This window comes from Balearica regulorum, chromosome 1 (assembly GCF_011004875.1).
Source record: "Balearica regulorum gibbericeps isolate bBalReg1 chromosome 1, bBalReg1.pri, whole genome shotgun sequence".
Classification (NCBI taxonomy): domain Eukaryota; kingdom Metazoa; phylum Chordata; class Aves; order Gruiformes; family Gruidae; genus Balearica; species Balearica regulorum.
The window spans coordinates 197859368-197876932 of record NC_046184.1 but is presented as its reverse complement, the minus strand read 5'-3'; the positions used below and the strand labels follow the sequence as shown (position 1 = coordinate 197876932).

General features: G+C 35.8%; 1 protein-coding gene across 3 annotated transcripts in view; it reads right to left on the bottom strand.

Moving 5' to 3' along the window:
* Positions 1 to 327: 327 nt before the first annotated feature.
* SACS (sacsin molecular chaperone) overlaps positions 328 to 17565 on the bottom strand; it is a 64744-nt gene continuing 47506 nt past the window's right edge. For all 3 annotated transcript variants that reach the window (XM_075742154.1, XM_075742153.1, XM_075742152.1), the window contains one exon: positions 328 to 13764. In XM_075742154.1, coding sequence (XP_075598269.1) covers positions 2204 to 13764 — 11561 coding nt within the window. In that variant the 3' untranslated portion in view covers positions 328 to 2203. The remainder of the gene's footprint in view (positions 13765 to 17565) is intronic.

The window sequence follows — 17565 nt, the reverse complement described above, 5'->3', positions numbered from 1 at the left end:
GCACTCAACAATATATACAAAATAAAAATATAACAAAATAGTTCAGTAGTTCTGCACAGACATTTTAATGGTTCGTAATAATATTGGGAAGGCAACATAAGTTGCTTACAAAACACAGTTATGTGCTTAAAAGATTTCCTTCCTCAAGATCTCACCTAAAAATGGGAAAGTGTTCATGTTACTCCTCTGTTATTTTCATGCTACTATGCTACCTTGTTTTAGCTCCATTTAAACTGAAAAACACAAGAACTGTTTCCTTCTGTTAGTATTTTGCTTACCCTGAATACTATTCATCTGACAATGCACAAAGTAAGAGCCACAAAGGAATCTATTTAAAAACATAGGGAATTAACTAAACTGATTTATTTCATGGCACACCAGGATTTGTGTTTTACTTACATGCTATTTATTGCAAAAAATCAGCAAAATGTACAATTTGAGAAAACTGCAAACATTTGTCATTGCAAGAATTTTTTTTTTCCTTTTTAGTAGTATTTTAATATTTGTATAATTATTTAGAATGAATTGAAAAGAGATTATGTATTTACCTATATAAAAGAATAGGTAAATTTAGTCTTCTATATAAAACCAAAACACAGCAGACTGAAATATATGTTTGCATTTTTCTTTATTCAAATTATGGCACTTAATATTTAATAGCAGAAATAATAATAGGGCTTCACAATCAGAAGCAGTATCATGTTCTGAACATCACATTTCTTCTCATTACAATTTGCAAGATTTTTCAGAAGAGAACAAGTCCTTTATAATTTGCACAAAACTGAAGAAGCCTTCAGCATGATTTTTTATTTTTGGATTACAACGCTAATTGCAGCTGTATCAGCCCTGTAAGCTCACTGTTGTTTATTTTCCTTTGTATTCTGTAAGTTAAATTACAGTTTCACTGTGCTGTCACTAAATAATTGTAATAGCATGTCACTGGAAAATGTTTTAACATTTATGTTAAATGTGGCTGATCCAGCAAAGAAAAATCCTTCCATGTTGCATTATCCTTCCATTTTTTTTTTATTTTTTTCAATTTTTTTTACAAATAGCTAACATTGAACATATTGCATGACATTACCAAAAGTATTACAAACTGTAAAAGAAAGTGTGAACTAAAAATCAGACTTCTCTAGGGCTGTAGTGAACAACAAAATAAAAAGAGCATTACATTGCAGCACCTTTAAACATGTAACAAAAAACAGTGCTCAGTGTACACCAAAAATGGGTTACTGAATTGTACTATTATCAATGTTTGTGGAAATATATGTACGTATGTACACACACAAAGGCACGCAAGCAGGAAAAAAAAGAAACTCAAGCATTTAGACATCTGAAAACTGAGGTTTGGTGTTGGGAAAAAATTAATCATAAAACACCGTATAATAATATTCACCAATTTTGTATCACCCACATGCATTTTTCATTAAACAAAAGATGCCAGGCTCTAGGGAAAAAAAGTAAATTAAATAATTATTTTATAATAAAGTAAATGCAATCAATGCATGACATGAAGTTGCCTGTTAAATCAAGTATCATTATTCAGCATTAAAATAACTGTACCAGTTCATAGGTACTACACTATCCTTTAAATGTTCACAATGTGATGCTGCAGCAAATTTATAATCAGATCCAGCTGATAAGAGTATTACTATGAGTGATACGAATGTCCACAGAACACAAAAGAATACAGAAATTCTTTGGAGCAATACCTCCAAAGTTATTTTAATTCCCATCCCACCTCCCATTTCATAGTATGTCCAGTCTGAAGATTAGTACATTGAAAACTGACATTACCCTTTTGGAAACATTATATTAAATGAAATAAAATTTAATAAGGAGCTATAACTACAGGCTTCATCTAACAGAAAGCTAAGCTTTGGTTATATAAAGTGCAATTCAATAATATGCCAATTAATATTGTACATACAGCTAATTTTTGCAGCTCAATTTCCTTGCAAATTTTTAAAAATATTCATGTTTTACACTTTGCTTATACCAGCAGGCTCAGTTACAAAACGAAAAATACTGTTTAAATAAATTTCAATTTTAAGTACTTCATTACCATCCACCTTTGTGCACTATGCTTAGCAATGTGTAACCTCTTGGATGTTCAGTAATCTGCACAATCACATTTGTATCCTGTCATATGAAATACCTAAGCTCTTGACAAAACAGTTCCCTCACCTCTTCAAACCCCTTATACTTTTTGTTGTATAAAGTTTTCAAGTTTTATTATGATACAAGCAGTACATTCCATCACTCTCATAGCAACTTCTGAAGTAAACCTATCATTTGGAATCTGTGGAAAAGGAAGTAAGTCAGGATACCTGGTTTTTAAGCTATCTACTCCGTAAGCTTCCAATGTCTGAACATCATTTGTAAGCCCTTCAAGTTGCTGACTATATTCCTCTATTTTTTGTGCAAGGGCTGCAGGTTTTACGTCTTTGTCTGATTTGCCCTTCACAGCGTAGTCAGCTGCAATCAAGGCTAGTTTAGTAGAAAGGTAGCATTTAAAGCATACCCATTCATTGGCGTTTTTATGAAGATCATTTCTTGCGGCTGAAAAGTTAGCTCGGGCCTGCCTAAGCCATCGACGTGCCTCTACAGGATTGCCAACAGACCTGAACGTAGGTGGGACAAAAAAGCGTTGCGAGTAAGATGGCCCTGTGGAAGATGGACACTTTTCTTTATACTGTTGCCTTTCAGATTTGTGGCTTGTTGCTTCTTGATTCCATGAAGTATAAAATCTCTGAAATGAAAATTTATCTGACTGGAATCGAGAAGCAGAGGATGAAAATGGTCTTCTTGAGGCTCTGTCCATATTTTGATCCATAAAGGCCTGTTTTTCTAGCCTGTTAATCTCATTCTGTAAATGTTTGAAAACTTCATTAGCTATATCAAGATTCTCTGCATTTTTATCTGGATGCCATTTAAGATACAGCCTCCTAATAATCTTTTTTCTTTCAGATTCTGGAAGCTTCCAAGCCTGTTCAATCACAGATGTCACTTCTCTTAATATTTCTGGCAACGAGTTTGACTTTATCTTTTTTGGAGAGTGATGTTTTGAGGGTATTGATTTGTGGCTCTCTCTGCCAGTGAAGAGAGGTGGAATCGTCCTCGGTCCATGTGCTGGAAATTCTGTAGGACTGGTTGGGGTAGAAGGTGTGCTATCCCTGCTTTGAGAACTTTCCTCTGGTCTTGAAAATTTGTACAAGTCAAGAGAGCTCACTATTTTATATTCACTATATCCAATATCAATCTGGTAAACCTTCCCTAGGAAACTGGGACTTTCATCATCTTCTCTTTCTACTTCTTGTACAATGATTGCATAGGTATAAGTTGGTTGATATGATCCATATATATCACCACCTTCAGCATCAACAAGGTAACCAACATATTCACCAGGATAAAACACATTCATTGGATCCATAAGAAGCGTATAGTGAATTTCAGCTGGTATAGGAGTGCCAGGCGTTGGTAGTTCAAGTTTTGATGGCTCAGAAGAGTCATATTTCACTCCTAAACTGTCAAGCTTCTCACTGATCCGGTAAATATCATTACAACCCAGCATGGCAATTAAATACGAGGTATCAGAAATCAGGTTGTCAGTTGCAGATTTTAAGGTCATTGCTAATGCTAATAGGAAATTTATGTCTTTGCTGTCAGAATGCTGTATGTAAAGCAGTATTACTGCATTTCCATATCTCTTCAGGAAAGCAAATGTTTCACTTTTGCTGTGGGGAATAGGAGCAAAACCTTTAACTCTTAATGTGGTTTGCAACTTCTCAAAACAAGAAACTTTCAAACCTTCTCGCAAAGCTTTGCAAAGTCTTATTGCTTTTTCTTCATTAGCTAAAAAAGCATTGTCATTTTCATGCTTCATAATCCTAATGAGTCCTGTGATGAATTGTTCTGAAGACAATAGTAACTGTAACCTTCCCTGCAAAGAACATAATGCTCCAAACTGACAAATTTTGGGAGACTCTTCATCTAACTGTTCTTCAAGAATACTGCTAAGTAAGCGAGGCCTCAATTTCTGAGGGAATAACATTATCAATTTAGTGTGAAAACCATGGTCTTTGCCTAAGTAACACTGGCTAAGATCAACAAGCATTTGCACACCAATGTTACCTTGGATTCTGCTTTTGTAGTGGGGTGCATCATCAAAAACTAAGATACTAGACTTGACCAACCTACCATCTTGACTGGGAAGGTAAAGGGCAAAATCCCTCATATTCTCAAGGTCATTCCTAACCTTGACAGAATCATTCTGAAGACTTTTGAACAGGCCAGAAACTACTCTTTTAACTGTGCGCATTTCATTAGGATCCAATTGCTTTCCTTCTGAGTTCTTGAATATGCGACCTAGAACTTCAACATACTGCTTTGTTGAAATAATATCTTCAGTACCCAAATGTTTAAATAACTGATGGAAAGTACCAAGTTCTAAAGGAAGTTTGTAAAGATAAGGTTTAAAATCAGATTCATACTCAAGGTTTATTACCACCTCTTCAGGCTTAAGGAGCTTCCAACCTTCTTCCACCATTATAAAAGAAACTCCTCGAAGCTGAAAGCGGAATTCTCTTTTCTCTGTACTAAGAAATTCATAAATGCTTCTTAGGACCTTGGCCCTAGTTTTCACCATGTCCTCATCCAAAGTTGTTATATTGCATATGTTCCTGCAGTTATTGATAACTTTGTCCAGGGGAGGGTCCAAATTAACATTCAGCATAGTTAAAACTTGCTCAAGTTGTTCTTGCGCACCAAGACTACTTCCCTCTTGCTCTTTGATGCTTAAAGGTGTTGCTTTTTCCGGAAGAATGGGACACGAAGTCCACAGCAACTGCAACACATCAGTCTGTTTGAATTTAGGATTCACCTGTGCCCCATTGAATCGTATAAGAGGAAGTGTCCCATTAACTTCTTGATACTGAGGATGAAATCTAACAAATTCTGCTGGAGCTCTTTCAGGGCACAGAAAAGGAATCAATGACAATTCTTTCAGAAAATTTCCTGAAAAAAGGTCAGTTCTTTCTTGAAATATGTGATGAAGGAGAACATCGACAGTATTCTGTAGTGTTTCTTTAGACCAGTTTTCTGTGTTCGCTCGCATGCTGATCTCCTTAGCAAACTGTAATAACTGTTGCTGTGAAATGATGAATTTCAATCCAATATGTCGTAGAAAAGTTACCCATGATGGAAGGAATGCAGCTTGATTTTTTGGTTTTGTAAGTTGTTCTAGTTTCTTAAAAAAATCTTGAGGTATAAAGAATTTTTCAGGAAGCATAACTTCAAAGACTTTTACAGTCCTGTCATAAAAATATTTTGCAGGTTTTAATCTATTGCTTGCATCATGAATGATCAAAATGCTTTCAAGCTTTTCAAACAGCTGTTCTTTCATTTCTGAAGTTTCTTCAATGCTACTTAGCCTATTCTTTAGGTAGATCAAGTGTTCTAATTTTGCATCATAAGATAGATTCTCAATTTTTGGCAAAAGATGTTTCAAGTACACTTCGAGATCATCCACAGAGACACAACCAAGCACAGTATACAAATCTTTCAAATGAACCTTCTCTTCAAGAAAAGCTGATGAAGTCGACTGTGTCCATCTGTCTACTTCTACTGATGGGATGCTTTTCGTGAGGACGTAACACGTGCCATATTTTGAAATGCTGATGTATCGGCCACTAATTGATTTGTAACATGGAAGAGACTTTAAAATTTTAATGTCATCCTGAGATGTCAAATGACATAAATTGCAATTGAAGTACATTAAGAGAGCCTCAAAGTCACTTTCTGCTAACTTTTCAGTCCTAAAAGTTGACGTCTGTACCATATATTGTATGGCTTTCAGAATGCTTGAAGGATTATCTATATTTGCTGTACATCCTGACAACAAAGGCACTAAAGCACTGTCTTTGGAGCAAATTTTGTTCAATGCCAGCTGAATACATCCTGTTTTCATTAAAGCATGAAAGACTTTATCACTCTGAGCATTTGGAAAAACAGCTATATGCATAATGCTGAGGGGCAGCAAAACATCACACTCTGGCACCACAAGATGATTAGCCGAGACAGTAAACCTTACACCTGGGAGCAAAGTCCAGTCCTTCAAAGTTTCAACAACATCATCGAATTTTGCTTGCGTATCTTCTTGCTCTTCCTTAGTATTTATAGACTCACTAATAAAATGCCAAGCATTTTTAAGCCAAGATTCACTTGCGAAGTTTTCCTTCCATTTCATACAATTTCTAGTTTTATATTCTCTAGGCAACACAGATGATAACAATTCAGCAAAACTTCTGATATCAAAGACTTTCGCTACTTCACTGCTAAGTAAAATATTGTTGTATCTCAAATACAATGTGTTCATAAAGAGATCCTTGCGAGATGGAATCAGTTCATGGTATGTTGTTAAGAACTTCGGTCGCTTTGAATCAAAAATCTGCAAAACATTGTCAAGAGTAATAAGGAGTGGCAAGCCCTCAATTTGGATTTCATTTTCTTCTGCATCTTTAAAACAGTAGTCAACCAGGAGTTTGAGACTATGGAAGAGTTTCAAATTTGTCTGCTGAAGACGACAGGGTAACTTTCCAATGTGGCAATTAGAGTCTGGAAAAGAAAATGTCATCAAAAATAAGCGGACATCAGCAGGTGTCACATAGGTGACAGGAATATCTGCATCTACCAAACAGTGGAAAAGATTTGCAGTTTCATCACAGTTATATACCAAATTAAATCCAATTTCTAAGAGTAAATGCTTGAGTCTGTAAACATTTTCGGCCACTGTCTTCCGCGTTGTGATGTTGTATTCTGTATTTTTGAGATGCTGCAATTCATCTTGTAGTAAATTGTCAAAGAATGGCCTGCCTTTGTTCACAGTAGACATGTTAACCCATGTGATGATAACAGCAGAATGCAAATCAGAACCATCAATATTTGGAGCTCGCATAACAGGTAGAAGACGCTTCAAATCTTCATAAATGCAACTGTAAACTGCTTTCACTAAACAATACCAATCTGGCTGAATATCAAGCCTATTAACTGGAAAAAAGGATAAAAATTTTTTTAAAGTGTCTTTCACAACATGAATAGGTGTGTTTTGCAGCACTGATACTGTAGGATCAGTGCCTGGAAAATACCGTTTCTTCAGCTGAATTAGCAGTTCAACATAGGCTGGTGCTATCAGTGCTGTCATTAGGCTACTGTTCCAGTCACTTCTTACTCCAACACCGTTATCGTCACGCCATAGATTTCTTCTTGCAGAATCCAGAGCAAAGTGTCCATTCACATGAAAAGGTAATCCAGTTTCTAATGATAATGGTAAGAAACAGAATGCTCTGTGAGGTTTTTTGTAATTATGAGTAATGCAAGCTGCTACCCCGCCACGTGGAAAAAGAGTAATGTCCTCATTCTTGTGGGCTGAAACCACACTTTTGGATACCTTTTCCATGGCAGAAAAGCCCGATCTGTTACAAATTAACCAAGTTGTAAGATTTCCTTCAGAGTCTTCAGTATCCATTGTGTAAGTAATCTGTTGCACAGGTATTTCACTTAGCTGCTTCTTTTTAGTTACACTGTCAATTACAGATGCATGGAATTGCTTTCGTTTCAGTCTGTCTCCATCAGTGATTTTGCCTTGTACAGAATACAACACATTCAGTGCACCTGTTGTTTTTTCTATCTCACAAATAGAAATTTTTTCCATGTGGTTCAAAAACATTAAGAGTTCTGCTCCATCTGTACGCAGCTTATCTAAAAGATTTTGGACCATTCTATCTGAGCACGGAACTGAGGAAATTTCTGATACTTTTGCCATTTCTCCATTTCGAAGAGGAAACCTAAACATTGTACAATTATCCAGTTTAAAGTGATTTCCTAAGTAGAGGTCCAGTACATCTGAGAACTGTGTTCTGAAATCTGCATCTAAATCTCTAAACATGCGGCCAGGACTTGTTGATGTTGAACCTGGTGCATATCTAGCATGAGGATCAAAAATACAAAGTATATCATTGCCAGATATGAAAGAAGGGCAATCAGTAATGTGATAAACAGAATTGAAACCTATACCATATTGTCCAGTTTTACAGGGATTTCCTACTTTTGTACCTTTTCCAAGGTTCTGAATTCCTCGAATATCGTCTTCTGTAAAAGGCTGATTGTTGTAAACACACAGTGCTGGTCCTTGAAGTGGTGCCCATTTCTCATCAAATATTCGATCAGCTGGATGCTGTCTAGGATCAAACACAAAACAGATCTCTGTAGCTTTTGCATCATCTGCATTCTGAAGGAGCTCTTTCAGCATTTCTTTTTCTGAAGGGTAGGCATTAAGAATGCTTTTAATTCTACTCGTCAATTTTTCTTTCTGGCCAAATTCTGTTCCAAGGGTTGTAAAACAGATATTGGATGCATATCTTTCTAAAGCTTTATGGCGTTTTGGTATTGCTCCAAGCTTTACTGCAACTTCTCTTGGAATATCACCATGACAATATTTAACAGTTGTGTCTTTAACTTTAATCCATGGACAGTCATTGTAACACAAAGATTTTGCAGGCAGAAGTGCAAGACGAGTATCAGGTAACAAAATCTCACCATACTTTTTCTCACAAAATTCCTGCTTCTTCTCTCTAATGAGGCCCCATATTCCTTCACTAATTATTCTCCTGCAAAGCTGAAAGTTGTCTTCTGTTAGTTGTTTGGTCCCTCTTTCCTGATTTATTGATTCCAGAACTACAGCAAAATCTTCAACTGCAAAAGCCTGTCTTACACCCACACTTTCAAATAGCTCACGGAAACTATTTTTGTATTTATTAGGCAACTGATAAAGATAGGGTGCTGCTTCGAAATTCAAATGAAAAGACACTTTTGTTGGATCAACGTACACATTCTCAACCAGAATAAAACTACAGTTTGTCAGTTGTTCAACTATCATAGCTTTTGTTGATTCATTCTGTAACATGGCTTCATGTAGATATTTGTAACAAGCATTAGTGATATTTTCTTGATACAATGTGATTCCATCAAATGACTTTGCAACTTCTTCTAACTGATTTATGACCAAGTTAACAGCTGGTTTCTTCAGTAAACCCAAAAATTCTTTGACAGCTAATGACAAAGCACCACAACCTTTAAAGGAGTGGGAATTTTCATTGAGAATTGGTTGTATTAGGCAAACTATATCTTGATGATCAGCAGTGAAAAGATCAGTTGCTGAAAACATTGCTTCAGGTTGAAAATCACTGCCTTTCCAGTGCAGTGTGAAGCCTGCTGGTTTGCTAAGGAAAGGAAGGAAAGGGATGGTTTGACATTTTCCAGCAAATTCTTTAGCTCTAGGGTCCCTAGATTTTAGTTTTTCATCAATAAGACTCAGTATAATACTGCTTCTGAGACAAGCTGCAGCATGATCAATCTTGTTAATTTCAGCTACTGACTCTGCACGTTCTATCAGATCTTCCCATAAAATATCATCCTTAGCCATTCCCAACTGAACAAGTTTAACCAAAATAACTGGGTTAAGATAATCCTGAGTGGTGCCATAAGGAAATCTTCCATCTTCAGCATCATATAACTTTGCAACTCTTCCTTCAGGATGGATCAGTGTTGATGGCGTTACTAATGGATGTCCATCCAAGGTACAGGGAATACATGGAGTAACACGAAGGATTCCTGAGAACTCCTCAACTTTTTCATTGAGAACATAACGCATCAAAGGATCACGCAGCTCTGCATCAATCTCCTGAACATTAGGGAAAAATACCTCAGAAAAGAACTGTTTCTCAGAGAAAGTGTTCTCCAGTAATATGTATTTGCATCCTGCTTCTTCAAATCCTGTCTTTACCCAGGATGGGAGATCTACAGCACACAGATTTTTGGAACCAGTTTTTTTTAGGTACTTCAGAAAGATCTTAAAGGCTGATGGTCCAACATCTGGTCGTTTCAGTATAGAGTCATCTAAAAACCTTACATTCTTCATGGAAACCCATGAGAAACCATCAGAAAACACTTTGATCCCTTCTTTGCTTTTCATATGAGCTATGTCTTCATAAAACCCTTGACAAATAACAGAAAAATCATCATGAACTGAATCAGGATCTGGCCACACTGCACAGTAACTGTAGTCAACTAGTTCACCATTGATTGCCATGTCACGCAGAACACAAAGTGCTTCTATGTAGGCTTTTACAATAACATGCCTCATGAATACCGTATTCCATCTTCCTTTCGTATCTGTTTTCCAGATCTCCTTCCGATTTGAAGTAACTGCAAAGCAGCCATTTATATGAAGAGGTAAGCCTGTTTTTATTCGTAGAGGTAAATAGCAGAATACTTCACCTATGTTGTTGCAATTAGGTTTCACAATCCACTTTTGATCCTGGGTTTCAGACAGCAACACTCCTACTCCACCACAGGGAACAAGACCGAGCCTTCGTCCACTTTCATGCAATGAAAATTTTAAAGCATCTCCAGTGTCCATGCAAGAACATATAAGCCATGTTGTTGAGTCTACTGTTTTCTGTGGCAACTCATCAGCTGATCTTTTTAACTGTCCTGATTTAGCCATTTCAAAGAAAGAAGCTGGATCATCTTCTGTACCTCTGAAAAGTGGAGACTGTAAATCAGCAATCCGCCTAAATACATGGTGAAATTCTTCTACTACTATCTGTAAGATACACGAGGACTTTGGTGTTTCAGTGGGAAGCTTTTTATTACTGCTACTGCAGACCTTCATGAGTTTAGCCGCTTCCTTTAAAACACTTATATTTGGTGCAGTCAAGGCTTTGGAAGAACACAGATTTTTTTTTATAGTCACAACATCTTGTGCCACCCCAGGATCATCTGCCTCAATTTTCAAGTATTTCAAAACCATAGAATTTACACTCTGAGCAAATATTATCAGTCTATGACCACAAATGCTAAATTCATCCACAAGAGAGTAAATGTCTGCTGTATTGTAACATGCACTGCTGACTTCACTCACTTTAGCTTCCTGCTGAGTTCTAAAGGACAGCCTGAAAAGCGTTCCTTTATAGCTGTAAGGAGATTCTACAGTCAGTGGCAGCTGGCAACCAAAAACTCCTATAAATGGCTTAAACTGATTGGGAAATTTTCGCAGCCTCTTCTGTTGTTTACTCCAGTTGATTTTGATCCCAGGGTTAGATTTATCTCTAATATGCTTACTGATATGGTTAACATTTGGATCGAACATAATCATGAACTCCCGGCTCAAAATAATAGGAACATCAGTGATATGATAGACAGAATTGAACCCCAGTCCAAATTTCCCTACTTTGTCAACTTCACTCCTTTTTAAAGACTCTCCTAATCGAGTTATATTTAGGAAATCAGAGTCAGAAAATTCAGAATTATTGAATGACCACAAAGCTGGACCATGACATGCTGCCATTCCTGGATCCAGAAGATTCTCTCTTATATCCATATTTCTTCTCATGTCAATCAGGAAATTACATTCTGTTGCATTAGCATCATCAGCATTTTGAAGAAGCTCTTTAAAGATATCTGAAATTGAAGGGTATTCTTCCAAAATGTTTTTAATTCTTACAGTCAGAGGCTCTCTCTGCCCAGATTGCTCAAATCCCATATTTTCTGGATTAATCAATCTTGTGCTAAGGCATGGGACATTTAACCACTCAGCGGTTTTCATTGGTATGTCTTCATGCACCAAAATTATTGGTTCAACAGAATCTTCAAGCAAATCATTTAAGTCATCAACTTTGATATCACAATAACAGCACTCATGAATTGGCCTCATTGCAAGTTTATAAGGAAGTTTGCCACTGTATAGTGGCATGGGCGTGTGCAGACTTGCAGGAATCTGATTGCTGTACAGCCATCTTATGATGCTCAACATAATGTGAAGATTTTGTTTACTCTCTTGTTCCGAGAGAGACTGCTCACTTTTTAGATATATTTTCTGAATGACCATAGAAACGTGGTCTGGCGTTAACTGCTCAATTGAACCACAACATTTAAACAACTGGTGAAATTTTGCCATCGTTTTTGGCACATAATGTAGATAAGGTTGAAGATCAAGATCCGGTACTGACTTTATCACTGCTTGTGTGAGGGAACAAAATGTTTTACCTGTCCAAACCCAGGGAAATTTCAGGGCTTTAAAAGCTTCTTTGCCTTCTTCTAGATGATCATGCATAAATCCATAAATCTCGAGCAAGATATGCTGAAATTGATAATAGTCCTCATCACTGAAGGTTTTAGAACTGTGCCAATCAACCACCACCTTGAAATGTTTTAAGACTGCTTTTATGCTGGGCTTCGTGGGGATGCCAAGTGCTTTTTCTATATCCAACAGCACATTTTCCACAAGAGGAACTGAGGAACCAACTAAAATTGCATGAGATATATCACCCATTTCTGGTGGTGAACACAGATTACAATGATCTCCTTTCCAAACTAAGGATCCTGGATAATTTGGAGGTCTTTCCTTACATGCAGGAATCCATTTTATTTTTTTCAGCGCAGCTTTTGTTTCAGATGAGTGAAGCAGTGTATGGTTTTTGTTCAAAATCATCAAGAGAGTTCTAGCTTTTCTTAACAGTAAATCATGATTGGTATTAGAGTTAGCATGCAAACTTTCAATTTTATTTGCTACTCTCATAATATCACTTTCTTCAAGATTGGCCTCATTTTTTAAGCCTATTTGTCTCAGAGAATGAAGAATATCTGAAGATGTAAGAATAACAGGGGGAAAGCAAATTTCCTCTTCAGCATAAAACAAATTTTGCAGAAGTTCTACCTCAGGATCAAAGAGTTCGTTTGCTGACATTATCTTTTCCTGTGAAATCTTAATAAACTTTAGTGATGTCAGCCAATCTATCACGTCTGTATTCTCATTTTTCAGAAAAGTCAGATTTTCAAGAACCCACTGCATTATCTGTGTTGTTTCATCGTATGAATAAAAGTCACTTCTTATGTCTTGTAAAACAAACTTCAAGCAATCTGTGCTCTTTAGCTGTTCTATTTTCAGCAGGTTAGCTAAGCGAATAGTAGCTTCATCGCTGCTGTCAATTATTGGAATAGAAAATCTTAGACCAGGAGGAATTTTTGCAGTGTGGTGTAATACCTTACTACCTTTTAGCCCAGTAAAAACAGGGACACTTTCATCAGATGATTTTTCAATTTTTTTAAATATTAGCAATTCCTGAATAATTCTTCTCTCTTTTTCACTTGCATCAGTTAAACTAGCTAAGAATGCCCTAAGAGCATCTTTATGTGTTGATGGGAATGATGCAACCTGACTGCATAGTTTCTGTAAGGACATTTTTTCCATTATTTGTAAAACAGCACTTGGTAATGGTGGATGTATGTATTTTTTTATAAGTGGATGTTGGATAGAAATATCCAGCTTCTTAAGTACAACTCCACCAACTTTCTGAATAATATCAGCTAAATATTCTGGGAGCTGAGTCTCAGATTCGTCTTCCAGAATGATAGGTGATGGATTCCTGAATCTAACCAGTTCCACTGATGTTTGGTTTTCCTCCAGAAGTGTCTTGGGGATAAGTGGCATGTCATCAAACACACTCAGGTCATCAGAAAAATGTATATATAGGTTCTTCCAGACCATCTTAAGCCAGGAAACTGATGGGTGATTTTTCTCTTCCAAACCTGGATACCACTGTACCACCATGTCTCTGCCAGGCCACACGCTATTCATAACTTCTTTAATGAGTCGGGCAAATCTTTCTGGGTTCAGAAGCTGCAGCTGAGTGCATGGCCTTCCTGAAATTATAGCAAAAGGGCAAAGCCATGAAAATCAGAGCAGAGTTACATAACAAAGTGCTTTTGGTTGTTTGGGGGGAGAAAAAAAAAACAACAAAAAAAATCTACTCTAACATGCCTTGCCTTTTCTTTTTGTGGAAAATATTTGTTAAAAAGAACTGCAGATACCAGCTCCTCTTGCTTTTAGAAGTTAATCAAAAGCAAATACATTCCATATTAGTATAAAAACAAATTGAAAATTATCAATACGTTACTGAATTTGTTAGTTTGACAGAAGGGTTCTCAGGCGTACATAGCAACTATGGACTCACAATCAAAGTAGAAGCTTCAAATATATTTTTTTGTTAGGTTGACTCATTACACTACTCAACTAGTGGTAAATAAGAATTTAATCCATTATTTATTCGTCTATAATTGCAAAGATTCAAATAGATTTGAAAGATTATTTATTAGATGTAGCGAAGAACAGCTCAGGTGCAGATGATCTTACACTTAAACTGACAAGCAACAAACCTCAGTTGTGCATGGAGCACTGAAACTAAGTTTAGATGTATATGCTTTTATTCTTACTAACAAAGTCCTCACTAAAAGAAATATATGTTAACAATCACGTCTTAATTATCATTAAGACATCTTATACTTAAAAACTACAGAATATCTGCGGGTAAGAAAACGGTACAGAATATAAAAACACCAATACCTCCCAATGACATCAAAACCAAAGACAGAAATGGAAGCAAGACATCTATTTGAATTTCAGATCTTTCTTCCACCTAGGTAGCACTGTCATTTCCTTAAAAGCAACAGTCCAATTAAAGATATTATCTACTGTCACTGCTCTGCTGGAAACTGGTAGTAAGACATCCTTTGGAAAAAAATTTTTTTCATTTCACTTCATGCCTACAAAGCTACACATTCTGTTAGTTCTATTGAACCGAAAACACAGGTAAACACAGCAGCCTTGTGAAAGTGAGAAACACTTGCAGCAGTGGGCCAGCAAGATACAAATCTACTTAAATCTAAGCTTAAATCCCATTAATTGAGCACAGAAGTTTAGAAATATTGTTTCAAAACCTATACATAATGATCTTAAAATACTGGAAATCTTCCTACAGCATGGGAATTTATTAAAAATATATATTAAAAAACAATGAAAATATTGATCATTTCTGTGTAACATAACTACAAGATTTTCTTCATCAATATGCATTTTCCCCTCAACTGTATTTAGAACTCTTCATAATTATCTCTGGTAGCTATCTTTTGGCAGCTCTATTTGCCAAGTTTGGTTTACAAAAAGCTGTGGTAATCAGAATAGCTAATCACCAAATTCACACAAATATCAAGCTTCAATCCAAACCAGGACATCTTCAGTTAATAACCATACCTGAAAATCCCCAGAGAAGCTGCTGGGCTAGAATATAATCAAATCCATTTTTAGAAAACATCTTGTGAGTTACACATTAACACACTCAATACAGAAACAGTTATTAACTAGAAAAATACAGTACATATTTTAGAAGAGAAAAAATAAGATCTGATTGTACAACACAATAAAAATAATTGCATCCCATCTTCTCAAAGAAGTAATAGAAGAAAGTTTCTATTTCTGCAGCTGTATCAGGAATCTCTCTGATATAATTTCTACAGTTATGTAAGTAAAATTCTTGACAGAGAAAGTTTCAAAACCTGCCAAAACCCCTTCTAATTATTTATATAATGTACAACTTCAATGGTACTGCAGTTGTACTTTACAATTATGCAAAATCTTAGAATGAAGAATAATTTAGGAGGAAGTAGAATGAACAGTAGGCCACTACAGTCTTGCAAAGGATTATCTAAAAGTCCTTTGGCATTTCTAGAAGATTTAGAAGGATTATACTTGTCATATTCATTTACAAAAATACATTCTTGTAATCAATGAGAGGCATACTACCAACCAAGAACAAGTCCCTAGAAAAATGTTGTTCAAAGAAATGGCCACAGGAAGAAGAGAGACAGAAGCAAGACCCTAAATGTGACTAAAAATCTTCCCAGGAACTAAAAAGACTAGATAGGCTTTGTTTCAACTCAGAGACCAAGCCTGGAAATGAAGGAATGTCCTAGAAGAACTCAGCAATGGATTACTCTATGAATATACAGAGTGGGGTTTTCTGCATTTTAGTCACCTCTGCTTTTTCCTGTTTAAGATGTATTCAGGCATATAGTCTGTCAAACCGGTATTTTGTTTTGGTTGTTTGCTCTGGTTTGGTTTTTGGGTTTGTTTTTACTTTAAGCGTGGTTTTTGACTGCTTTGTGATATTCACTTAGAGGAAACTATCTAGGACAATACATCTTAAAACTCAATTTAAAGTATCCTCACAAGGAATTGGTATTTTTCAAAGTTAACATTCCCATCTTTGATATAATTTTTCATCTATCTAATCTCACTGTGGCTGTCTTGATCCCTATATACTTCCATTCTTTTAAATTCCCAGCAATTACTACTAGAGTAAACAGTATTTGTTTATGGTTCTAGCCCAGATTAAGAATATTCAGTTTGGATAGATGCAATTTAAAGTAGTCACTACTTTCAACAGTTTATTGTCTGTATTAAAACAAAACAAAGTTAAAAACAGTACTGAGGGAAATTAACAGTAAGAAAAAATTAACAGAAGCATATTCTACTGCAACAACAGAAACAACGCTCATCACATAATATGCCCACAAGGCTTTGACAATTCTGCTTTTTAGAACAAACTTTTCTTTACAGTAATTTCGGACTTGCTGTTCTTCATATTCAATGAAAGTCCCAGCACTGATTTATTTCCTATCTTCTATACAATGTATATTACTTTAAATATTTACATTATTTACTCTGTGCAATAAGTCACCCCCAATTCTTTCAATCTTTTCACAGATGCTTTGCAATACTTTAAGAATTTATCATCTTAGCCTCAGAATTACCTAATTTTTCTATTATTTTTGATAATGAAATAATGATCAAACCACAGAGAAAAGAATAGGTTTCCAACTGAACAGGAAGAATTATAAACAGAGAACATATAAAGAACGGAAAGGCAAAATAGGTCAGAACACAAACTGAAGAAATAGAGTCTGTCACTGAATGACTGAAGACCCTGATGATAAAGGGTATCAAGAAAAGCAAATCAACGCAATGATTTATAGTACTTTATGTCAAGTTCTAATGTCTTCAGTCTAAAAAAAAAGAATTCTGATAAATTGAGCAATTTAAAGGAGAGAGAGAGAAAAGGATCTTTTTCTGAAAAGCACATTTTCCAAACATCAAAAAGTAAAATAGCTCACCACATACTCATACTATCTAAAAATAAGCTGAAAAGTGACTCGTTTGAAAATTGTGTTTACACAAAAAGACTTCTGAGACTCAGATTTCAAATTTACCAATCAAATGCGTAATGAATCACAAGGGTGGAAAGGTAAATAGAGACAAACTCTTAGTAGAAAAGAGGCAAAAAATGTAATTGTGAAGGCAGTTACACATATAAGCATCTTATCTGCACATACAGCAACATTCTTCACCAAGTCTTTTGATCAAGATTGGAAGTATTTCAGTAGGTCCACATTGACACAACTATAAGCTATGAATTAAGACTCAGGGAACACTTGATGAAATTACATGGTCTACAGTATGCTTGAGGCTAGATGCTTAAGCTAGTTTCATCTGGTTTTAAAAAAATGCACTGATGTGATCACTTGTGATTGTGCAATAAGAGATGATCCACAATACCAAAACCATGACATAGCTTTTGCATATGCAGATACTACAAAGGCAAAATAGAA